This window comes from Mesoplodon densirostris, chromosome 12 (assembly GCF_025265405.1).
Source record: "Mesoplodon densirostris isolate mMesDen1 chromosome 12, mMesDen1 primary haplotype, whole genome shotgun sequence".
Lineage (NCBI taxonomy): Eukaryota > Metazoa > Chordata > Mammalia > Artiodactyla > Ziphiidae > Mesoplodon > Mesoplodon densirostris.
In genome coordinates this window covers 20758299-20784525 of record NC_082672.1, presented here as the reverse complement: position 1 = coordinate 20784525, position 26227 = coordinate 20758299, and the positions used below count along the sequence as shown (strand labels likewise).

Below are 26227 nucleotides of genomic sequence, written 5' to 3'. Positions count from 1 at the left end.
GAGTTAATCTATTGTTTCTAAAGATATGAGTATTGATTATAGTATAATTTTACCCAGATTGATAAAAGGGCAGAGGAAGCAAATAGATCAGGACAGAAGGAGCATAGAAATAAGACTAGCTTTGTGAGTAATGAGATGGACAGCCTAGTTGACAGAAAACTGATTGTCCTTGGGGAAAATGCCCTGGAGGAGGATCCCTCTTAGCAGTAGAGAAGGCAGGGCCCTCAGATGTATTTATTAGGCCATGGAAAGTCAACAGGCTGTGTTTCCTTTTCCTCATTTCCCTCCGTTTCCTTTTTGAAAATGCTTTCTTGAAATCCGTGTAGCACTGCTTTGGAAAGTATCTCACCATGGTGCTAATGAACGTTTAATTATTTTCTTAAATGTTGTAGACTTTAGGAATAGACCTTTTCATGTGAACAGACATAATACGTTTCCATCACTGAAGTAAACAAATATATTCTTGCCGTTCAATGTAAGTTAAATCATAAGCATGCTTTTGAATGTGTCCCGTTTTCCATTTCAGCTGACCTGAATAATGTACGTTTCTCTGCCTACCGTACAGCCATCAAAATCCGAAGACTACAAAAAGCACTATGTTGTGAGTTTATTCTGCCAAAGTTAATCACTCTGTTATTTGGATTGCCTTTTTTGTTCGTTTTTTTTTTTTTTAAGACAAAGATAAATGAAGAGGGTGATGTGTTTGTGGAGTTAATCTGATTTTCAGTGTACCTCACTCAAGGAGTTGGCTGTGTTTCTGTGAATGCTTTATTATTCGCCCCATCAGCATGCGTGCAGTAGTAAAACCAGTGAACATATGCCATTCTCAGTTGGAGAATGAAATTAACCAAAATACAGGAGTCACATTAAAAGCTTTTTCAAAAATTATGCTGCCACCCAATTTATAAGGATTAAATCAAGGAATCAAAGTAGTAGATCATTGCCTTTTTAGTACTTTGGATTCATTTGGAAGTGTAGGATTCCAAACAGTTTGATTCAGTGCAATCATATAATAAAGAAACACTGGAAAATGGCATTCCTGATCCAAATTTGAACTGGTACCTAGAATATTAGATAAAGGGCTCTGTGTTCATTTAAACATGTCTTGAGACATTTAATGTTATCAACATGAACTTTAACCTGTAGAGAGTATGTTCAGAGTGATAGTCTGTGATAGTTTTACTAAAGGATGATTCCTTTCCCCACAACCTAAATTTAAGTATATATATGAATGCTTGTAATAGAGTATAGATTTAAGCTGTCTGGATTCTATTTGTGGTTGCAGTTTTAATGATTGAGTCTACTCAGAGAACATTTAGGCTTTGTCAGTTAGTTAATATGGAAAGTAACATTTGCCTATACGTTTACAACAGCATAATTTGAATAATTCCGAATAGTCTTGTTTGCTGCCTTTTGTTAACAGTTGTATGTCTAGGCTGTTCAGTGAAGCTTTGCAGAATACCCTTAGAAAAATAATATATTAAGGTTAAAAACCTGCTCTGTAAGTCAGTAGAAATTAGAAATACATTTTAAGCTGGTTACATGAGGCGAGCTGAGGAAAGAGATGCGTAGAATCATTCCGAGAAAATATGGTAACGCAAAGCTTTAGAATAAGAAAAACAGGCTACGTGTGGAAGAGCTGTCTGAAGGGCTGAAAAACACCTCCAGATTAGGCGATGGACGAGAGGCTGAGATGGCCTGGAAGCCCGTAATCCTTGGAGCCCCAAAGATCATTGGCAGGTTGTAGTGGTCACAGCAAGTATGGAAGGATAACCAGTCTCAAAATATAAAGCCAGCACACTCTGGCTAGTGATCTGTATGTTGACCCATAAGGGAATAGGAAGTGAATTAGGAGCACTCAGAAGGGATATCAGTGAGCTCAGTCGGGCCAGGGTGACAGCAGTTTTGAAAGAGGCTCAGCTGCATGTCCAGAATCCAGCTGACAGACCTGGAAGGGCTTCTCAGGCCTGATGAGCTATAAAATGAGGACAAATGACTCAGCCCCAAAATCTCCATTGATGGGAGACTGCTTTGTATCACTGTGAACATGGGCCCAGTTTTTAGTAATACTTCTGGGCAGATAAACATATTAACGCATTTGGTGTTTTCTTCTGTGGGTTCTTTTGAGTCCTAAAGAAAAAACTCCATCCGTCAGCTCATCCCTCCAAACGAGAGAGAAGCAGAAGAGAGATGTCTCCCACCTCTAAACTAAACGACATTTAGTAACGCACACTTAGAAACATGCTGGGTTGGGTTCGATTGTAAACGTTCGAGGTGATATCCTTAGGGCCACCTGGCTGCCACTTTCCCCGCTGCCTTCTAGCGGGGCCTTGGCATCACTGACCCGGCTGACCCAGCTACCTGTTTATGATTAATCTGCTTCTTCCTCTGCCATCCTTTCTGTTTACTCGAAATGCCCTGACCCTTCTTCCTCTGCAATCGTCTGTAACCCTTTGGTCCTCCCAAATTCTGTTAAAAATTTACTTCTTTTGGAAACATTTACAAGCTAATCCCACCTGCCTCCAGTTTTTCCAGAACTTTATGGTGGCCTGTAATGACTTTTGCTCCCATCAGCCCCTCTCGCGTGGCTTTGTGTGACAGATAACGTGAGGAGGATTGCCCCATCTGTGTTGACACCTGCCTTAGGTCAACGGTTACCTCTCATTTCATGTCAATCTCCACCCAGCACAGTGTCCTAACAAAGAGGGCACACTGTTGTTACTGTCATTGTTCATTCATTTATCGGGCTCCAAGACTGTGCAAGAGATAAAACAATATAAAAAGACTTGGTTCCCACGCTCAAGGAACGTAAATTCGGAGATAGCACGTTACACGTGGACACAACCCCCCTGCTTACAACAGATCCTGCTGCCCTCAGCACAGAACGGCCTTTGCCTTGGCCGGTCTCTCCATTCGCCTCGTTCACCACAGCCCACAGCGGGCTCTCACAGTTCTAGTGGACATTGAAATGGTGACCTCTGTATTTTGTTCCTCTTGCCTGAAGAGCTCCTGTCTTAGCTCTTTGTGGCTGGTGCGTTCTTTTCCTTTTTAGGTCCTAGTTTAACCCACCCGTCTCTAGTGAGTCTTTCTTGGCTACTCTGCTCCAAACTAGGTCACTCCTGATTTTCCATGTCATAGGTTCCGTTTCTTTCCTTATGTGGCACTTGTCATAATATTTGCTACTCTATGTATTTACTTACCTACCGTCTGTCTCTCCAAATGAACTAACCTTTTATGTGAGGGGTGAGTCTGCTTTCTTCTCCACTTCAGGCCTCATACAATCTCTGGCACAGAGCAGTCTCCTAGGACACAAGTGAATGATTTTTTTTATAAATTTATTTATGTATTTATTTATTTTTTGGCTGCGTTGGGTCTTCGTTGCTACGCGCGGGCTCTCTCTAGTTGCAGCAAGCGGGGGCTACTCTTTGTTGCAGTGCACAGGCTTCTCATTGCGGTGGCTTCTCATTTTTGTGGAGCACGGGCTCTAGGCGCACGGGCTTCAGTAGTTGTGGCATGCAGGCTCAGTAGTTAAGGCTTGCGGCCTTTAGAGCACAGGCTTAGTAGTTGTGGCGCACGGGCTTAGTTGCCCTGCAGCATGTGGGATCCTTCTGGACCAGGGATCGAACCCATGTCCCCTGCATTGGCAGGAGGATTCTTAACAACTGCGCCACCAGGGAAGTCCCCATGGGTGAATGCTTTGAGTTTGAAAATTATCGGAGTACTCCAGGAAATATGTATAGGATTTATAGCAGCACTTATTAATAGTAACATTTGTTTCATTTTGGCATATTCATAAATATGATATACAGCAGCAAAAATAAATAAACTAGTAATCATCATCAACATGGTTGAATCTTAGAATTATAAAGTTGCATAAAAAAATCAAGTAGCAGAAGAAATTTGTACAGTTTGATTCCATTTATTTATATAGTTCAAAACCAGGCAGAACTAAGTGCTCTGTTATTTAGGGACACATATATACTTTCAGAAATTAAAAGTGAAATACAGGGCTTCCCTGGTGGCGCAGTGGTTGAGAGTCCACCTGCCAATGCAGGGGACACGTGTTTGTGCCCTGGTCCGGGAGGATCCCACATGCCACGGAGCGGCTGGGCCCGTGAGCCATGGCCGCTGAGCCTGCATGTCCGGAGCCTGTGCTCCACAGCGGGAGAGGCCACGATGGTGAGAGGCCCGTGTACTGCAAAAAAAAAAAAAAAAAAGTGAAATTCAATGATTAGTGGTTCTCCCTGTGATTGTGAGGGGATGTAATTAAGGAGATTTTTCCAACGAGCTTCCAACATACAGTGATAGCCTATTTCTATAGCTGTGTAATGAATTAATGGGAGCTTGTTCTATTATTTTTCTTTAGACCACACATATGTATTATACATATTCTTTTGTGTTTTGATTTTAAAACTTTATGTGCTAGGCAGCAAAAGAAAGCCAAAGGGAAATACTGACAGAGATTCCCTTCATTGTGAAGTGTAAGGCAAAGCTTCCTTGAGTAGGAAGTATATCAGCCAGGATCTAAAAGCCACATAGGATTTAGGCACACGGCTGTAATCAAGGGTAAGAAGGAAGGGAGTTATATTCATAAGAATCAAAGACTTGGATGGAGTTCAGGGAACATCATGTAATAATGGTGTCTAAATGGAGTAGCTTATGAGCTAGTTTGTCCATTATTCTGAAATGTCCTTAAAATCAGTTTAGGTCCAGTTTCAAGGTCATTTTTAACAAAATCTTCTCTGATTCCCTTAGTTATTTGTTCCTCAAGCTCTCACAATATTGTGTTTAATGTTTGGATATTTTCTTTACAGATTGGGGTGCTATAGAACAGTTTTCTGTTTTGTGTAAGTTAGGACATACAGCCAGTCGTGGATGTAGGCGTTAGACAATATCTAAGATCAAAGGACCAAGGGAAGAGAGGACAAGTAAAGAGTTCAGGTGAAAGGTGATGGAGGCTGAGCATAGGAGGGGAGATGAGGGCATGGATATTTTTTTTTATTACTTTCTGCTTTATAACAAACTGAATCAGTCATACATATACATCTGTTCCCATGTTCCCACATCCCTTCCCTCATGCATCTCCCTCCCTCCCACCCTCCCCATCCCACCCCTCCAGGCGGTCACAAAGCACCGAGCTGATCTCCCTGTGCTCTGTGGCTGCTTCCCACTATCTATCTACGTTACATTTGGTAGTGTATATATGTCCATGCCTCTCTTTCGCTTTGTCACAGCTTGGCCTTCCCCCTCCCCATATCCTCAAGTCCATTCTCAAGTAGGTCTGTGTCTTTATTCCCGTTTTACCCCTAGGTTCTTCATGACATTTTTTTTTTAATTCCGTATATATGTGTTAGCATACGGTATTTGTCTTTCTCTTTCTGACTTACTTCACTCTGTATGACAGACTCTAGGTCTATCCACCTCATTAGAAATAGCTCAGTTTTGTTTCTTTTTATGGCTGAGTAATATTCCATTGTATATATGTGCCACATCTTTTTTATCCATTCATCCGATGATGGACACTTAGGTTGTTTCCAGCTCCAGGCTATTGTGAATAGAGCTGCAATGAACATTTTGGTACATGCCGCTTTTTGAATTATGGTTTTCTCAGGGTATATGCCTAGTAGTGGGATTGCTGGGTCATATGGTAGGTCTATTTTTACTTTTTTAAGGGACCTCCATACTGTTCTCCATAGTGGCTGTACCAATTCACATTCCCACCAGCAGTGCAAGAGTGTTCCCTTTTCTCCACACCCTCTCCAGCATTTATTGTTTCTAGATTTTTTGATGATGGCCATTCTGACTGGTGTGAGATGATATCTCATTGTAGTTTTGATTTGCATTTCTCTAATGAGTAAAGATGTTGAGCATCCTTTCATGTGTTTGTTGGCAGTCTGTATATCTTCTGTGGAGAAATGTCTATTTAGGTCTTCTGCCCATTTTTGGATTGGGTGGTTTGTTTTTTTGCTATTGAGCTGCATGAGCTGTTTATAAATTTTGGAGATTAATCCTTTGTCAGTTGCTTCATTTGCAAATATTTTCTCCCATTCTGAGGGTTGTCTTTTGGTCTTGTTTATGGTTTCCTTTGCTGTGCAAAAGCTTTGAAGTTTCATTAGGTCCCATTTGTTTATCTTTGTTTTTATTTCCATTTCTCTAGGAGGTGGATCCAAAAGGATCTTGCTGTGATTTATGTCATAGAGTGTTCTGCCTATGTTTTCCTCTAAGAGTTTGATAGATTCTGGCCTTACATTTTAGTCTTTAATCCATTTTGAGCTTATTTTTGTGTATGGTGTTAGGGAATGATCTAATCTCAAACTTTTACATGTCCCTGTCCAGTTTTCCCAGCACCACTTATTGAAGAGGCTGTCCTTTCTCCACTGTACATTCCTGCCTCCTTTATCAAAGCTAAGTTGTTCATATGTGCGTGGGTTTATCTCTGGGCTTTCTATCCTGATCCACTGATCTATCTTTCTGTTTTTGTGCCAGTACCACACTGTCTTGATTACTGTAGCTTTGTAGTATAGTCTGAAGTCAGGGAGCCTGATTCCTCCAACTCCGTTTTTCGTTCTCAAGATTGCTTTGGCTATTCGGGGTCTTTTGTGTTTCCAAACAAATTTTGAAATTTTTTGTTCTAGTTCTGTGAAAAATGCCAGTGGTAGTTTGATAGGGATTGCATTGAATCTGTAGATTGCTTTGGGTAGTAGAGTCATTTTCACAATATTGATTCTTCCAGTCCAAGAACATGGTACATCTCTCCATCTATTTGTATCATCTTTAATTTCTTTCATCAGTGTCTTATAATTTTCTGCATACAGGTCTTTTGTCTCCTTAGGTAGGTTTATTCCTAGATATTTTATTCTTTTCGTTGCAATGGTAAATGGGAGTGTTTTCTTAATTTCATTTTCAGATTTTTCATCATTAGTGTACAGGAATGCCAGAGATTTCTGTACATTAATTTTGTATCCTGCTACTTTACCAAATTCATTGATTAGCTCTAGTAGTTTTTCGGTAGCATCTTTAGGATTCTCTATGTATAGTATCATGTCATCTGCAAACAGTGACAGCTTTACTTCTTCTTTTCCCATTTGGATTCCTTTTATTTCCTTTTCTTCTCTGATTGCTGTGGCTAAAACTTCCAAAACTAGGTTGAATAAGAGTGGTGAGAGTGGGCAGCCTTGTCTTGTTCCTGATCTTAGTGGAAATGGTTTCAGTTTTTCACCATTGAGGACCATGTTGGCTGTGGGTTTGTCATATATGGCCTTTATTATGTTGAGGAAAGTTCCCTCTATGCCTACTTTCTGCAGGGTTTTTATCATAAATGGGTGTTGAATTTTGTTGAAAGCTTTCTCTGCATCTATTGAGATGATCATATGGTTTTTCTCCTTCAACTTGTTAATATGGTGTATCATATTGATTGATATGCGTATATTGAAGAATCCTTGCATTCCTGGAATAAACCCCACTTGATCCTTTTAATGTGCTGTTGGATTCTGTTTGCTAGTATTTTGTTGAGGATTTTTGCATCTATGTTCATCAGTGATATTGGCCTGTAGTTTTCTTTCTTTGTGACATCCTTGCCTGGTTTTGATATCAAGGTGATGGTGGCCTCGTAGAATGAGTTTGGGAGTGTTCCTTCCTCTGATATTGTTTGGAAGAGTTTGAGAAGGATGGGTGTTAGCTGTTCTCTAAATGTTTGATAGAATTCGCCTGTGAAGCCATCTGGTCCTGGGCTTTTGTTTGATGGAAGATTTTTAATCACAGTTTCAACTTCAGTGCTTGTGATTGGTCTATTCATATTTTCTATTTCTTCCTGAGTCAGTCTTGGCAGGTTGTGCATTTCTAAGAATTTGTCCATTTCTTCCAGGTTGTCCATTTTATTGGCATAGAGTTGCTTATAGTAATCTCTCATGATCTTTTGTATTTCTGCAGTGTCAGTTGTTACTTCTCCTTTTTCATTTCTAATTCTATTGATTTGAGTCTTCTCCCTTCTTTTCTTGATGAGTCTGGCTAATGGTTTGTCAATTTTGTTTATCTTCTCAAAGAACCAGCTTTTAGTTTGGTTGATCTTTGCTATCGTTTCCTTCATTTCTTTTTCATTTATTTCTGATCTGATCTTTATGATTTCTTTCCTTCTGCTAACTTTGGGGGTTTTTTGTTCTTCTTTCTCTAATTGCTTTAGGTGCAGGGTCAGGTTGTTTACTCGAAATGTTTCCTGTTTCTTAAGGTGGGAGGGCATGGATTTGTAAGGAGGGAGGAGAGCTAATAATTGGGAGGATTTGGTACTTGATAGATTGCAGAGTGTGCAAGAAGGAGAGTGATAGGATATCTGGGGATTTGCAGACTCATGGTCTGTGTAGTAACAGCATTACTGGATTTCTGCATAACAAAAAAGCAAGACCTTTATTTGGACATATTAAGGTGGAGATTCCTGGAAGATGATAATATAGCTCTGGTTGGGAACAAAGCAGTGGGAATGTGGATCAGGTATTCAAGCAGGAGATCAGGATGAGAAAACAGAACCTGGAGTCATCCAGAGAGAAGTAATAACTGTAGCAATGAAAGTGAATGAGAGCATCAGGCTTGTAGAGGGAAAGGGCAGACATGAGACCTTGAGTGCCCCTGACATTTCTGAGCTGTCCAGGGGGTGCTAAGAAAGGACAGTCAAACAGAGAGGAGGAGAGTCATAGAGGCCCAAGGTCGGATGCTAAATGGTGTGTGTTTTTGCAGAACAGGAGAATGATGATCCAATTCCATTCAACCCCCTTTGCCTCATTGTTGGCTTAAAGAAAAGCCTGAAAGTTGGTAGAAAGTGATTCTGCTATTTGTTTCATTTGCTGCATGACTGAGCTGTCATTTGTCTCCCTCTGAAAAGAGAAAATCATAATTTTCTGTGACTTAAATGTAGTCAGTCTTTAAAGGTACCTAAATGTGACACACTTCAGGGAGATGTATTCCTGGCTTAAGCACGAAGGCAAAGTGTCAGAGTAAATCACTAAAAATTGAAGACATGATAGTCTGTGGGATGCGGCAAATTACTGTCACAGCTACAAAGTGTATCACAAAGGAGGCTTTTCCAGAAGAAATACAAGGACAACTTGATTCAGGAAATGGTCTTTTTGGAATTTGGTCTTTTTTTCACCTTTAGGCCATGTAAGGATGTAATAGCAGTGCTGTGTTGCTGGCATAATTAGTGTTGAAATTCAGAAAACTTAGAGCATTTTGGTAGTATTTGAATATGTTTCTTTATATCTGTGAGGAATTATAGTTCTGTGGCCACTGTCATTTATTAAGCACTCTCTTTGTCAAGTACTGTGAAGAATGAATTTGAATTTTACTCCTGCCCTCTGGAAGTTTATAATTGAAAATAGTGTACAGTGCCAAGAAATGAGGTAAAAATGACAATGAAAATTCCAGATGGTTCTTTTTTTTTTTTTTTCTGACACCATCTCGAACTCATGTGAAGCTTACACAGGTTACTTTTGTAATTAGCTGAAATTTTACCAGTGATGTATTTGACATCTAGAGGAAATGGACTGATCTTTTGTCCAGACTTGTGTGTTCTATATTTGTGTGTTTCTCTCTTTAAAAAAAAAAAAAAAGGCCTCTCTGTTGAGTTGTTTTAAAAATAATTTTAATCTGTATAATTTTAAAGCAGTTCTTTTCCATTGTAGATAATTTGGGGAAAAAATCATTCTATGGTATTTAAGCAGGTAGAGTAGACACATTTCATAAATGTCTTTAAAAAATTCAAAATTAGGGCTTCCCTGGTGGCTCAGTGGTTAAGAATCTGCCTGCCAATGCAAGGGACACAGGTTCAAGTCCTGGTCCGGGAAGATCCCACATGTCACGGAGCAACTAAGCCCGTGCACCACAACTACTGAGCCTGTGCTCTAGAGCCCGCGAGCCACAACTACTGAGCCTGTGTGCCGCAACTACTGAAGCGCACACAACTAGAGCCTGTGCTCCTCAACAAGAGAAGCCACTGCAATGAGAAGCCCACACACTGCAACTAGAGAAAACCCACACACAGCAAAGACCCAATGCAGCCAAAAATAAATAAATAAATTTATTTTTTAAAAAAATCAAAATTAGTGTTTATTCAATGGTTAAAATACAAAGGAAGCTATTTGTTCATTTTACTTAACTGTCAAAATGTGTCATGCTTTTGAGGGAACAGTTGTGTATCATGCAAAGAGAAAGTAGTTGTTTATATATTAAAAAAAGTTTTCCCAAGTTTATTTTTTTAACGTTAAAAAGTTAAGCATGTAGATGGGGAAGAATTTTATAAAGCAGTAATTTCCATGAGCAGACCTTAAGTTCATGTGGTTCTGTAATTTTCCAAACCTACATGTTTAGATTTACAAGAGTCATCTCCACGCTCAGTAAATGTATAAATACATGGCAATTTGATAATCTAGTATGTTTTCCTGTTTTCAGTTAGCTAATGAATGACTCAAAGTTGATTGAAAGGAAAGATTATGTAATGTTCTTCTCTTTGTCTAAACTCTTCCTCCTGACCTTGGAGGGCGCCCCCTAGGCCAACATGGCCTGCCCCCTGAGCTCGGTGCGTCTACCTCACAGTAACTATATGCCACCCACGTGTGACCACACACCATCCACACAGACATCATCGGTTCCCAGAGCTGCCCAGACTGCCTTGAATTCTTGTCTTTTTTCAAGCAGTTCTCTCTTCCTGGAATTCTTTCCTTGCTTTATATGGATCTCTTGTATTTTAGCTTTTTTTTTTTTTTTTTGCGTTACGCGGGCCTCTCACTGCTGTGGCCTCTCCCGTTGTGGAGCACAGGCTCCGGATGCGCAGGCTCAGCGGCCACGGCTCATGGGCCCAGCCATTCCGTGGCATGCGGTATCCTCCCGGACCAGGGCACGAACCCGTGTCCCCTGCATCGGCAGGTGGACTCTCAACCACTGCGCCACCAGGGAAGCCCTATCTTAGCTACTTTTTAAGGTCCATTTCAAATCCCACCTTTCCAGGGAGCTTTTTCTCAGCTGCTTCCACTCCCCTAGCAGTAATAGCTCTTGTGGAAACTTATGTCTTCTTCTTTTAGGGCATTTCCACCCCTTTTATTGAAGTTATCAGTATGCTTATCCTCCTTCTCAGACTGGCCATCTTTGAGAGCAGGGCTCCACTTTATCCTTATGTGTCCACCCTGCATAGTCTAGCACCAGCCATGCCCACTGTAGAGGTTCTGTCCATGAAGGGCAAGGAATGGGAACAAATACATGAAGAGCCGTGGATGGGTGGACCTGTACTGTGAACCTCCTCTAATCCTACCTAGCTACAAGTTGCCTATGTGCCAAAGGATCATGGGAAGCAACCCAGGTTAGAGCCAGATTTTGAGGGCCTTACAGATCAGGCTTGATTCAGTAGGCAGTGGAGAACTATTATTTTTCTCCAAACCTGTTTTATTAACGGAATAACTTCAGTGAACTTTGTTTATCTAATGATGTGCATGTGGAGAAACTGTTTAAGAATGATCAGTTATGGGCTTCCCTGGTGGCGCAGTGGTTGAGAGTCCGCCTGCCGATGCAGGGGACACTGGTTCATGCCCCGGTCTGGGAAGATCCCACATGCCGCGGAGCGGCTGGGCCCGTGAGCCATGGCCGCTGAGCCTGAGCGTCCGGAGCCTGTGCTCCGCAACGGGAGAGGCCACAACAGTGAGAGGCCCATGTACCGCAAAAAAAAAAAAAAAGAATGATCAGTTACACAGTGATATAAAGGATGAATGAGAGGTGAACTGGCTATTCTCAAAAGTGAGGAGAAAGAGCAATGTCATATTTTAGCTGTTCTACCATTGGGATTAGACTTAGAGATTTATGCTTTCCTACATTCAGAAGTACAAAGAAGCTGAAGAGAGGAAAGCCAGAAAAGTAAAGGTGGAAAAATTTACATTCCAAAGAGTGAAAAGTGAGGTCATATTGAAAAGTGGCAGAGTTTAGATTCAAAAGCATAAACATAAGCGATGTGGATAAAAGAAGAGTTTAGAGATGTAAGAATGGAAATGCTATTTATTTCTTTAAAAATTGAAATTAGAGAAAAAGGATAGATTCTTACATTGAAGAATCAAGCTAAAAACTCAAGACTGGCAGTGGTTTTGTTTCAGCATTGTTCTATAATGTAATGACTGTGCATATTCCTTTTTCTCACCTAATTAGTGGATCTCTTAGAGTTGAATACAACAAATGAAGTTTTCAAACAGCACAAGCTAAACCAAAACGATCAGCTTCTTAGTGTTCCAGATGTCATCAACTGTCTGACAACAATTTATGATGGCCTTGAACAAATGCATAAAAATCTGGTCAACGTTCCTCTCTGCGTGGATATGTGTCTCAACTGGCTACTCAATGTATATGATACGTAAGTGCATATTTTTCCCATTAAAATACAGTCATTGGCTGAAATATGTTGATAGTGCAAAATGTCTACATTTTTAAAGTGAATTTTTAAGAAGATACTTTCTTTCACAGTCCTTTTCCCAGTGGAAATATTTATGTTAATTGTTGAAAAGAAACGACTTTCCAAAAATTGAGCTCTTAACCAACAATAGAACAAAAAAGAATGTCTATCTATGATTTTTAAGATTTTGCTTCAATTTATAAAGGCTGTCAAATTTGTAGCATTTTTAGTCACTGTGCTAGGGGAAACCTAATGGGAAGAAGTCCGATTTCCTTCCTACATAATGTTTTATAGTATTTCTTTTTTCAAAAGACAAAATTTTGTAGTTATTGTTATGAATTTTAAAATTTGTTGGCTCATAATAATCCATTCTGCATTTCTTGTATGACAACTTAAGAGCAATTTGGCAGTTAAAAGGATTTAATTTCTCTTTTGGTATTAGCTTTTTTTATTGCAGTGGTGGTTATGTGTATATATGGTGTTTTAAATAATTTATACTATAGGACACTCCAATATCTGTAATTTAATTAGATGCTCACTGTTACATAAAGAGCACTCCCAGCTTTCAGCATAACTCATTTGCCATTAATTTGGCTTTTTTAAATGTGACAATGCATTTGTAAAATAATCAATTCTAGAAAGACCTGCTGTGGGCTGACATTTCTGAAACATTGAGAATTATTCATTCTTCTGGTAGGGGGTTAAAGTATGCAAAGATGAAATAAGAAAACTAGAACTGTTGTTTTTCTCTCAGACTCTAAATTTTATTTTCTGTTAATTAGCTGTATGAAAATTTGTGCTTATCAGTTTTTTATTTGATTTAGAGAGAAAGAAGATAGATGATAGTTCATAAATGCACGCATGGTTTAGCAGCTGATTGATTCTGTATAAGAAGTAAATGATAGATACAAGAGCTTTCAAGAGCTTTCAGTTAATTAAAATTTCATTTATTCTTTTGATTAGAAAAATCTTTTATCTTTCAATACTGACAAATATCATAACAATGTCTTTTTTAAAAATAAACAGCCATTGTGTGCTTGAGGCTCTTAATAAACTCACTGAAGAACAGATAGCATGGATCTCTGTTACCATGATGAATGTGGGCTTTACTATCTCCCTGTGTGATATCTTTCAGTACATTTCATTTTAATGCAAATTTTTATATTCCTAGGGTAAAATATGACTGTTAACATTAATTCACTGTTAAGTTGATCTTCAATTTTTTAAACCTCTAAGAGACATTTTCTATAGTAAATTCACTAAAATGACTGGTCAATTAGGTGTTTTAACTACAAAGCCTATAACTTAATTTTATGTCCCAGGAAGAATGGGAAGTCATGGGATACTTAGTTAAGGACTTCATTAAGCTCTATGGAGTATGGTAGAGCCAGAGGTGTGTATTTTGAGACATGTTTTAGGGAAGAACTGGAGAAGATGTTAAATCACCCTGCTTCAGCATCATCTGTGGCTCTAACACTCTACTTGGGCTGCCTTAACAAAGTATCACAGACTAGTTAGCTTAAACAACAGAAATTTATTTCTCATAGTCCTGGAGACTGGAAGTCCAAAGTCAAGATGTCAGCAGGGTTGGTTTCTTCTGAGGCCTCTCTCCTTGGCTTATAGATGGCTGTCTTCTCCCTGTGTTCCCACATGGTCTTTCTTCTGTGTGTGTCTGTGTCCTAATGTTCTGTAAGAACAACAGTCATATTGGATTAGTCCCCAGTCTCATGACTTCATTTCAACTTAATTACCTATTTAAAGACTTTCTCCATATATAGTTGCATCCTGAGGTACTGGGAGTTAGGACTTCAACACAGGAATTTTAGGTGGATGTAACTCAGCCCATAACACATATATATGCTGTTTTCACTGGACAGCCCAAAGGGAATAGTGCCACTTAGTTGGGAAGGAAGCAGTATGTGAAACATCGTAATTCATATTCTAGGGAGTTAAATGTTGGCATATTTTCACTTTCTACTGTCAAATGTGAACAAATGAGAAATGCAACACAGAGATAATGTTTCTTATTTAGAAAGACAGTATCTTGAAATGTTCCTTTTCAAAGGACAAAAAGCTTTTAGGATTTATCTCCCTTCCATGCCAAAGAAATATAGCAAAGACCATGCTAGGTTAGAACAGTGTCCATTCAGTCGAGTTTTCCACCTTGGAGAGGAATATCATGAATTAACCTAAGGAAAAAGTACAGTTACTCATATGATGGTAGTCTCAGATGGCCAGAGTTGATTACCTAAATTTCTCTAGCAACTATGACTTATTCCTTTATCCAAACAAGAGTTATTAACTGTTTTCAAGTCATTAGTTTCCTTTGAGAATCTGATGGAATTATGATCTACTCCATCCAATGCACCAGAACGTTATGGACCCCTAAGAAGTCTCTGAACCTTGGAAATGATACCATGATCTAACCCGTCCATTCATTCAGTTAATCTGACATTCATCTATTAACCATATATTTTTTATTGCACTGCTTTGGTTGCAGCCAGACCTGGTATTTTCAGCCCTTGAAATATATTCAACCAGCTCTTGAAATAATGAGTGATGCACTCACAGGAGATCCTAGAATTCTAGAAGCAGAAGGACTTTGATGATCTTCCATTCTGCCCTCCTCATTTTACTGATTGAGAAACTGACCCAGTGAGATAAGACAATTTATCCATAGCCACCTACTGCATATTAGTAGTAGATATGGAACTATATTCAGCTTTTTTGATAATCACTTGATTATTCCTACCATACTGCCATATCTAAGAAAGATAGTACTTTATAAATTATATTGTTTACTGTTTCTTTCAGCTTTTAACATGTACCCAACTCCTAATATTCTGAATTGTCTGAAAAAAGAGTCTATTTTCTTCTGTTGTAGAGGAAAAGAATCCACATTTTTGGTTCTGGTTGCTTTAAAACTTGACAGCCGCTTAACTTTTGGCATCTCAATTTCTCATCTGAAAAATTGAGATAAAAATATCTGCTCTGCTTCACATACATAAGTGATTGTGAAGGGCAAATGAACTAATATATATATAGAAAGGACTTTATAAACTATAAAGATAAAACTGATTCCATTTATGAGTTCACAACCTCTCTCAGTCTTCATCTTCCTGGGCTAAAAAGTCTTAATTCCACAATCTCCCTTCTAAATTTAGTGGAAATTAAATTTGTTTAAATCAAGATTTAAAGCAGTAGTCTGGATTTCTTGGTTTAAATATTTTTGTCCCTGCAGAGAATATTAACCTCATTTGATGCAGTGTTAAGTCATTTTTCCCACTATTTCAAGGCGGATATAATTTTATTTATAGGGTACATATCTTTCTGGTTGAATTAATTTTAGGAGTTACTTATGAAAACTATCAGGGAATCAAATACTTAAATATTGTGTTATGTCACTCACAATAAATGACTCCCTGTTACCTTTCAAATTCTGATATCTTATTTAACATCAAAGCCCTCTATCCTCTGGCTCCATATAACCTGGACAACTTTATCAACCATTTACTCTTGATGCAAGTTCTCGCTGTACCTGATGAATCCTGCCTCTGGTGCTCACATCCCCTTTCTCTGTCCCCTTGTCCGGGCTTTTCCTATGATAATCTACTTTCTCCTAGTCAGGACAGTCCAGCTGTGTCGTGCCTTCAGTGTCTGATTTTAGACTTATCTTCTCTATCAAATGTTGTGAGACTAATAACTACTCAGACTAACCACCGATCATTAATGACTAGTCAGCCACAATTATCTTGTTTATTTCCATGCATATGATTGGTCTAATATTTCCTTATGATTCTCTAGTTGTTTCCTTGTCTCACCTCTCCAGCTAGTCATGGGTAGGAATCATGTCTTACACTTTTCTCTTGGTCCTATGGAACATAGAACAATGCTGGGATCACAGTAAACCTTCATAATCGTTGATGGTGCCATGAATGGATGGTTGACATTTTCAGTAGTCTTCCTGATGATGTTCCCTTCTGGTGTTGTCACCAAAGACTGGAGATCAGCCTCCAATACGTACCAGTTTGATCTTTTTTTCCCTTAAGGGATTACTTTGTCCTTAGCCACAGTCATGTACTAGTCTATTTGCACAGCCTTTTGTTATTTTCTTCAAGTCTGTTGTCTGACTGTGTACAGAGAATAAAATTTCCTGATTTTTAGAGGGAAGAAAACAGACATAGTCTATTTTCGTGTGATAATTAGGAAACACCTAAAAAATATGAAATACAAACACACTTCATAGCATGGCTCAGTTTAAGGTTAATTTGGAACTAGTATTTCTATAATTGTGGGAAACTGAAATGAGTATATAAACCTTAGGTTTCTGCTTATAATGGCTATATTTATTTTAAAATTTAAGTATTAGTTATTTTATAGGTCAATTCTGAATGTTGTACACATACATAGCAAGGGTTCAATATGTTTGTTGGGTATGATTTAGTACAGATTGTAAACACTAGGCTATTGAGGGACTTTTTTTTTTTTTGCGGTATGCGGGCCTCTCACTGTTGTGGCTTCTCCCGTTGTGGAGCACAGGCTCCGGACGCACAGGCTCAGTGGCCATGGCTCACGGGCCCAGCCGCTCCGCGGCATGTGGGATCTTCCCGGACCGGGGCACGAACCCGTGTCCCCTGCATCGGCAGGCGGACTCTCAACCACTGCACCACCAGGGAAGCCCTGAGGGACTATTTTGAAAATACATTTTACCAATCCCTAAGCATGTTTTCCTTTTTTATTTATTTCATACTTTATATGTCATTGTATGTTTACAGAAATTTAATTGAGTATTTATAATTTGAGAATGAAAGATATCAGTTAGTAGTAATAGTAAAAATATCAACGAGCCAGACTTAAATACAGTTTGACAATAAGGATGCTTAAAATTAAAGTTACATGGTACAAATATTTATGTTTTTAAATAGCATGAATTACTAAATTTTAAGTATTCATGTAATTATGTAAACATTTAGTTATAGCTTTTGAATGTGTTGTACTTGCGTATTGAAAACATATCATAAGAAAATTAACAGTAAAAACTGAAACTGAAAACTGTGATCCTGTTTATATGAAATAATAAAGATAGAAATCTTTATATCTTGATTTTTTTCTGGACTATGTGTTATTTCATAGCAAGGATCATGGATTAACTTTTGTAGCTTCTGCATTTCCCTTTCCCCAGCTCCAGGATCTAGTACAGTGTGACATTTGGTAAACAACTCATTTATTCTTTGATAAAAGACAGAGTAAATATAACTCTATGCTTTTACAGATAGAATTATTCTTCCAGTCAAATTATAAGTGAAATTGAAATGGTCTCTCATTGGCATAATATGAAGCTATTTTCTAGTGTTAATTAATTAATACATTTTGTATTTAATTATAATTTGATACTTCCCCAAATAAAGATTGCACACCTGTGTGTTTAAGATCATTGACTATTATAATTGCAGTAGTAATTTAAAGAAACTGCATTGACAGAGATCAAAATCAATGAAGACGAGAAGTTTTTAAGTATTCAACAAGTTATAGTCCTCAACATATAGTTAATTTTCCAGTCAGTTTTCTTACATCTGTTTTTAGATATATCATTATACCTTTCTTTCTGTATTATCACATGCATATTATATATATCTCTAGCTATTATTTTGAATCTTGCATTTATAATTATTAACAGATTTTAATTCATAGTGTTTATAAAAATGAAATATTTTTAGCTTTATAATTAGCATTTTAATTTTACTTTCTTTTATTCTTCCTAGTTCATATGTTGTACGTAAAGTGACTTCAGGCTGTATATTCTTGCAGACTAAGTCAAATATGCTATTAAAATACGTCATAAACTTATGGTATGGGTTTAACATTAATTAATAAAAGTGAATAGAAAGTTGCAATTTTAAGATGCAGTTTTTTTTCCATTTAGCCTCAAGGAAATAGATATTCAGAAATAATTAGCATACTGTATACAGTTTTAAATGCATCTAACACACTGAGATTCTTATAATTTCAGGGGTCGGACTGGAAAAATAAGAGTGCAGAGTCTGAAGATTGGATTGATCTCTCTCTCCAAAGGTGTCTTAGAAGAAAAATACAGATGTATGTAAGACTTTTCTTATACCAATAATGTTTTTAGTAATAATAATGATAATAACAACTTATTAGAGACTTACTTTATATGATTTGCTAGTAATAATAGCTCTTTTTTTTTTAAGGCTAGACAAAGGGTGTCAGTGCAAAGTGATGTGAATTTGTGTGAAATGGAAAGCTGATTATAGGATCAAGATGTGAGGTGCATTGATGGAGTAAGAACTGACTGCAGATTGTATCTCATTTAATTCATAAATGCCCCATAATGTAGGCATTGTGATTTCCATTTTCCAGCTGAAAAAAATAATTCTTGGGAGGGGTTAGAAATCTAGTCAAGGCTGTAGAGACAGTGAATCTTGGGGCTAGAATTAGATCGCAGATATTTCTGACTCTAAAGCCCAAACCTTTTCTATTTCCCTATATTTCCAATGCTTAAGAAAATCAGCATGGACTAGAAGTGTTATAGTCACAGTGAGACAAATAATTATATTTTATAGTAGAAGAAAGTAAAGTGATAAATTTTTAAATTTCGTTATATTTGTTCTTATTCACCAAATAAATCAGTGGTGACCTTTTAGCTGTCAGTTAATGCAGGGCATCTTGACATTTGGAAAGGGACAGGTTTGGGAGCCAGGGAGGCCTGCCTTCAAATCTCAGCTCTACAATTTAGTGGCTGCTGGATGACTCTGGGCAGGTTACATGATTCCACTGAATACCGACAGCTAAGAGGTAGTAATAAGATTTCCATTTCACATTCCAGGGAGCTGAAATTTAGTGAATTTTCTTCAACAAAGAATGATGCTAGTAATTCTTGCTTTGAAAGCAACTAGAGATCATATGTGAAAAGTACCTAGAAATAGCAGTTGTTGAATAAATGGTAGCAATTGCTGCTATGTCTCTGAACACTTAATTACTGTAAATTTTTTTAATTTAATTTTATCTATAAAATGTGAGTAAATTGATCCTGCCATGCATAGCCTCATATGATTCTGTACAGATATATCCATACCTTCGAGGGAGAGGGAGAGGGATATTTCATGAATAGAGAGATACCAAAAACAGGAAAATATTTGATCCCAGGTCCTATAAATTTTAGGTTCTTCATCTTCTGTGAACATACATACATTTTAAAATACTTTTATTTTCTGGGATGGCTGTGAAGCAATTTGTTTTTGAATTCCAGGGCTAGATCATGGTGGCTTGTTTTTTTTTAGATAGTTTGACAAGAATGTCAGTGAAAATGAAATGAAAAGCTGATTGTAGGATCAGGAGGCAAGGTGCCTTGATGGAGTCAGAACCTAGTAAGCCATGCAGAAAAAAGCTTTGCACAGGCTTCTGTTTGGTGGCACTTTATCTAGAATTTAAATTGTCTTCAGCATTATAATTGTCAAAAGATATAATTTTCAAAGCTAAAAAAGTTATTTCTATAATGAGTGGGAAAGAAAAATGTTAATGAAAACGTCAGTGTATCAAATTAGAAAAGGACTTTAAAAAAATCAACTGTGATTTGGGGTTTTCATGTGTTCCTAAAAGAATTTAGGGTTCTCTGAAAGTAGCAATTATGTTACGGTGCTCAACTTACTCTGAAAAGAGTGCAAATCCAACCTCAAAGTTTATCATGAATCTTATTAAAATGCAAGGGTGATCTGTTTTTCTAGATCAACAATGCCTCCTCCCTGTATTTTTCAAGCTGATTATTGGAGTAATCTGAGGCCAAAAGAAAGAGTTACACCATGATGGCTAAAGTTCTAGAGCAAAAACCAAATTCTATGCAATATATAAAAAATGTCTTTTATCAACACACATACCTTCACACGTATTTCTGAAGCATATAATTTTTCAAATGAAGAGGTATTTCAGCATACATGTACTCATACACTCGTACTACAGTGGACACTCTTTCTACAAATGTCGGGAAACAAATCTCTGTATAATTCCACATTGAATTTTCAGATTATAGCAGGGGAAGCAGAAGCCCTGCAATGAAAATTTCTGATATTTAATTTAATCCATGAAGTATGCCATTTAGAACTTAATTAAATAAGAAATCTTTGGGTTGAAATCTTTAAATCTTTCCTCAGAGTACTGAGACTCTCGAAATATTCTGGGGTTTTGTTTTGTTTTTAACTTTGAGGTCCTTAGCAGCTCTGATTCCAGTTTTGATTTCCCTAGTGGTATCAGAACACTTCCTCATTATTACTTTCTTTGTTGGAGTTAATATTCAAGACACTTTGCACTCCAAACTCAATGGCAGAGGTGCTATTCTGGGTCAGTTGGTATCCAACTGAACGCTGATTTTGCAATGGCTTACCTCAGTGTCTTTACCCCGGTGACACCTTCTTTTCTCTTCGTGCCTTTTTGAGAATGGCCCTTGATTAGGTTCTAACAACACTCTGGCCTTCCTGCTTGTAACTCAGTGGCTTCCTTGCCTCATCAGCAACACATTTACAGAGATCCTTTTGAATGGCTTTTTGCATCTCTTCTGTGATTACTTATTGGAACTTGGGTTTTAGATTGGAACATTCCTCTGATCCATCCCCACATCCTGATACTCCTTTTCATATCTGACTGTAACATCAACATGTGAACTTTCATAAGAATTCAGAAATATGTCAGAATGTTAAGGAGTCTTTTCTCTTATGTTTTGTGTGTAGTTTTACCTAAATAGTGGCATAGTAGTATAGCTATCTTCCTCAAAAGAGGAAAGCTGGGCATGATTGATGTTGCTGAATATGTACACTTCTCTCTACAGATTATTATTATTCATATGCATCAACTTTGTATTGACTTAGGAGGCCTCTTCTCAGGAACGGGTTTACAATGAGAATCATAATAAGAATCCTGGATAAATACTTTCTGGCTATGATAGTCTTATTTTTGACAAATGAAAAGAAGCAAGTAGAACTCTAACCACCTAAGAGAACAAATGATAACAAAAATTAAATGTATTTTTTATTGAATTTGCTTTCCCTATGTATGCTTATAATTAAAGTCATATTTCATTATAATTACTGGGTCAGTATCACTGAGCTTGGTTTAGTTGTTTGAAAATTTACTGTTGACAGTGTTAGATCTAGCCTTATTTCCTTAAAAAAAGGGAATGATACCTTTTGATCTGATATTAATTTATCAGGTATTGTTTGAAAATGTTTTTTAGGATCCAATAAATATTTACTCCCCATTCTTTTTTTCTTGGAAAACTTCACATGAAAACCATTTAGAATTTGTGTGATTTTGAATTTTTAGAACTTGGAAATTTCTTTCCAAAAAGTGTTAGTTTCTATAATGAAGTGGATTGTTTTTACATGAAATTTCTCCCTACTCCGAAAGTAACTTATTTGACTATATTAGCTTTGTTGCTGGAAATATGGTAATAATTTTCATCTTCAAAATACTGTAAGTGATGAAAAGAAGATAAGCCAATTCTAGAAGGAGGAAAAGAGTTTTTATTTTACTGAATCAAAAACTTTTTAAAACATCTTTTTTTTTAATGAATAGAAAAGCCTAAGAATTGTGTGAAAGTATGCATGAGTTTTCATTAAGTCCTTTACATTTGAATTAATGTATTTTTTACATGAAATGATGTAAAAAATCATTTTTATCGCTAATAAGGAATGAGAGACTGATTGGGCCTAAAAAAATAACCCCTAAAAATAAAAGACACCTCCTTATACTGTTTAATGTTTCTTATGCAAAATAGATTTGAGTATAGAAATCTTTAAAAGAAATTAAAATATATATGTTAATGAATATTGAATTTAGGAGTGAATACAAAAAGTTGATAAACAAATCTTTTAAAATTTGCTACTTAAGATACATTCATTCCTTTAACAAGTCATAAAGAAAGCTTCTTTTTAGCTGTCTGTCTTTTTCAGTCGGAAGGGAAACCTTAGAGAGACCACTGAACGAACCCGCACGCATACACTGGACCATTTAAAAAGGAAATTTGTATTTATTGGTCTGTTTATATGTATTTATACACTGCAGTAGATCGTTTTAGGAAACATGTAGTTAACCAGTTCCTGATTACAAATATGCAGAATGTTAAGCTTACCAGAATTCAGGCGACAACTAATGTAATTCATGTCGCCATAAGTTTTTTTTTAATCTATGTCATTCATTCCACATAACCAAAGGTATATTTTACTTAAAATTCCAGAACAGGCAGATGGAGGTTAACCTCTTGCCTCTCCTCCTTGTAGATCTCTTTAAGGAAGTGGCTGGACCCACAGAAATGTGTGACCAGAGACAGCTTGGCCTGTTACTTCATGATGCCATACAGATCCCTCGGCAACTGGGGGAAGTAGCAGCTTTTGGGGGCAGTAATATTGAACCCAGTGTTCGCAGCTGCTTCCAACAGGTAAACGTTCCTGAAGGATCACTGGTGTATAGAATGTGTGGGGAATGGTATTGAGGATATTCTGAGAAATGGAACAGGGGACTTGGGCTGGAACCAGGTGGTGGAAGATGCTGGTACCATCCCAGTAAGTTTATTTTATTTCTTAAGGCACATTTGATTCAAGGAACAGCAACCCCCTCAAGGAGACTTACTGTTCCTCAAGGGTTAAAACCTCAAATCTTTAACATGTGCCATTAGATTGCTGTGATTTGGCCCTGCTTTTGCCCCAGCCTCATCTTATACCACTGGTCCCCTTGAGCTTTCCAGCCATGCTGTTTTAGTTCCTTCATTCCGGCCCTAGTGCCTTTGGACATGTGCCCTCTGTTTAGAATGTTCTTCCTTACCCTCCACCCACAAACTCCCTTGACATTGCTAATCCTTATTCATTCTTTAGATCTTCCCTTAAATCTCACATCTGCTGAAAATCCTTCTCTGACTCCTTCAGATGAGGTTATGTGTCCCTACTCTATTCACCTGAATCTCCTCTGCCTTCTTATCATGCTCATTAAAATTGATAATCAAAACATACTGAATTATATACTTACTTGTTTAGTGGTTTTTTTCTTTTATATAAACCTAAGCTCCATGAACAAGGACTGTTTCTTTCTTTTTACTATTGTATCCCTATGTACAGTGCCTTGAACATCATAGCTGCTTAATAGATGTTTGCTACATAAATGAATAAAAATGCCCTGACCTCCTTGTAGGCAAGATTTTTTTTAATGTAATGTAAATTAAAGATGTTATTGAAATTGCACTCTTTTCTTTGAGAACATATGTACAAAAGGAGAATGATGTACACAAGTTTTATACTGATCTCAGTTACTGATATTAAACTGGAAAAGCACGTTAGTTTCTTTTTGGATGCTTACTGTATAGAGAAGCATTTTAGAAATGCTTCTACCGATGTTATAAGTATGCATAAAATACAAGCCTACAGATATTTTGCCAAGGCATGTCTAGTGATTTATCATTGCTGAGGAGAAAAATGCTCACACCATCTCTTTAAGAAGAATTGATGTTATGGTTTATTACATTTTATAATGGCCCTTTTTCTTGTTTTAGAGATACAAAAATTACCAAGTGAAAGTTCTAAATATGATTCTCATGTGTTCTGGTTCATAGAATGACCTTGACAACAGCAGGAGTAGGACATTGGTACAAATTTAACTTTGCACAAGTGAAAATTACTTAGTATTAAGATTTAAAGAGAAACCAAGACATTTCATACAATTTATCATTGATACATTTGGAAGTCCTGCAAAGTATATTCATCGTAATGTGCTCCTGGTATGATGTAACAGGGCTGGAGCAGGACAATGAGATAACAGTTTTTATTGGCGTTTATAATGGCCTTCAAGTTTAGGAAGTTATCAGTGAGTCTTTACTTTCTCAGATGTTTACTGTTTTAGATGAATGAGTTTTATAGTTTTAAAATATCTATGTGAAGAGTACCTAGAACTGTGTGGGTTTTGATTCTTTTTTTAAAATCTAAGTCTATTAAGGTATTGCGATTTTTTTCTTCTTCATAATGACAATTTCTTCTTTTTATCTTTTTAAATTTTAGAATTTTTTTCCCTTGAAGAACCTTAAATATTTAGTGATTTAACTGACCTAGAAAGAGTTATATAAACTCTCTTTTTACTTTTATACAGATTTTCAGAAGATTTTGAAGCAGGAACACCTGTTGCAATTTAAATGAAGACATTTTCTTCACTTTTAACATTTTTGTTTCTTCACCAGAATAACAACAAGCCAGAGATAAGTGTGAAAGAGTTTGTAGACTGGATGCGTCTGGAACCACAGTCCATGGTTTGGCTGCCGGTTCTACATAGAGTGGCAGCAGCTGAGACTGCAAAACATCAGGCCAAATGCAACATCTGTAAAGAATGTCCAATTGTTGGATTCAGGTAGGCTGATTTACTACCAGTGGTGGTAGGAGGCTATTTTCTGTTCTGTTTGTATAGTTTCAGTGTATGTCCATCATTCCTTCCCACTTATTCCCATTTGGGGGTTTGCCTCCTGAAGAAATGGGATGCTTTTAGCACATTCAGTCCAACTGAAAATGGCATTCCCTCAAAGAGCCAATACGTGAAGCTTATTTTATTATTGTTATTTATACTGTTTTGCTCCAGAACCAGAGATCTTTCTGAATTTCTATTTACATAGGTTACAGAAGTGTTCATGAATAATAATTGCATGACTCATTATACATATATGACCCTGATGGAATTTGGTGATTTTCTAAGACTTTGGGGTCAAACTTGGTAAGCAGGAGTTTAGCATTTAAATACTAACTGAGAAGTAATCAAATGACTTCATGTTACTTCGGCCAAGTTTGGCATGAACTACATTAACCCGACTTTCACACAAGAAGCCTTTGTCAGGGAATTTTGAAACTTATTTTTTATTGATGGTATAAGTGATATTTTAAATTTTGATGTGTCGAGCTAATAAACATAACTCTTTTTTCTTCTTTTGTTTTGCATTCACGTTCAAACACTACAGAAAATCTTCTAACATGGATATTTGTCTTCTCATTATGTTGAAACAGATGAAAACGTGTTTTAGAGACTTCAACTACAAAAATTTGCTTTTTTTCTCACTTGGGAGATGGTTTCCTTAATTTCCTTTGTGAAATTTAAGATTCTCGTTCTTCTAATTTGGAGCTAAAATACTAAATAAGCAAATTCCACATTTGTAGCCAATATAACTTTTATTTTCATGGTGATTTGGATGAATGAAATTCCTTACCACAAGTGAGTGTTTTGGACTATATAATAGGCTTTCAAGCCAATGAATTTTCCTTTCTTCTCCCTAGGTATAGAAGCCTAAAGCATTTTAACTATGATGTCTGCCAGAGTTGCTTTTTTTCGGGTCGAACAGCAAAAGGTCACAAATTACATTACCCAATGGTGGAATATTGTATACCTGTGAGTACCGAGCCAGTGTTCGTTTTATTTGGTTTTGCTTTAACATATTGCTTTTGAATTAGCTAGTGTCTAAAAGTATTCAGTTTATTTAGACTTAACTTTACTTGGAAAAAAAATCCCTTTCAAGATAACTTAACCATATATTTTTTGTTGCTTTGTTTTCTTTTAAGCAAATACATTATGTTGAATTTATTAGCACAAAACAGTTATACTTTTTTCAGAAAAATTAATTTATTAAATTTTATTTATATCTGTATTTTAATATTAAATGTAGCATTCTTGGTAGCAAACTCTTTTTTTTTTTTTTGCGCTACGCGGGCCTCTCACTGTTGTGGCCTCTCCTGTTGTGGAGCACAGGCTCCGGACACGCAGGCTCAGTGGCCATGGCTCACT

At 37.1% G+C, this 26227-nt stretch overlaps 1 protein-coding gene across 5 annotated transcripts in view; it reads left to right on the top strand.

The window, feature by feature from the left end:
• The window catches only part of UTRN (utrophin), a 533820-nt gene that overhangs the window by 451104 nt on the left and 56489 nt on the right, over positions 1 to 26227 (top strand). For all 5 annotated transcript variants that reach the window (XM_060114636.1, XM_060114635.1, XM_060114639.1 and 2 more), the window contains 6 exons: positions 527 to 601; positions 12175 to 12376; positions 18426 to 18511; positions 22705 to 22862; positions 24645 to 24811; positions 25723 to 25834. In XM_060114636.1, coding sequence (XP_059970619.1) covers positions 527 to 601; positions 12175 to 12376; positions 18426 to 18511; positions 22705 to 22862; positions 24645 to 24811; positions 25723 to 25834 — 800 coding nt within the window. The remainder of the gene's footprint in view (positions 1 to 526; positions 602 to 12174; positions 12377 to 18425; positions 18512 to 22704; positions 22863 to 24644; positions 24812 to 25722; positions 25835 to 26227) is intronic.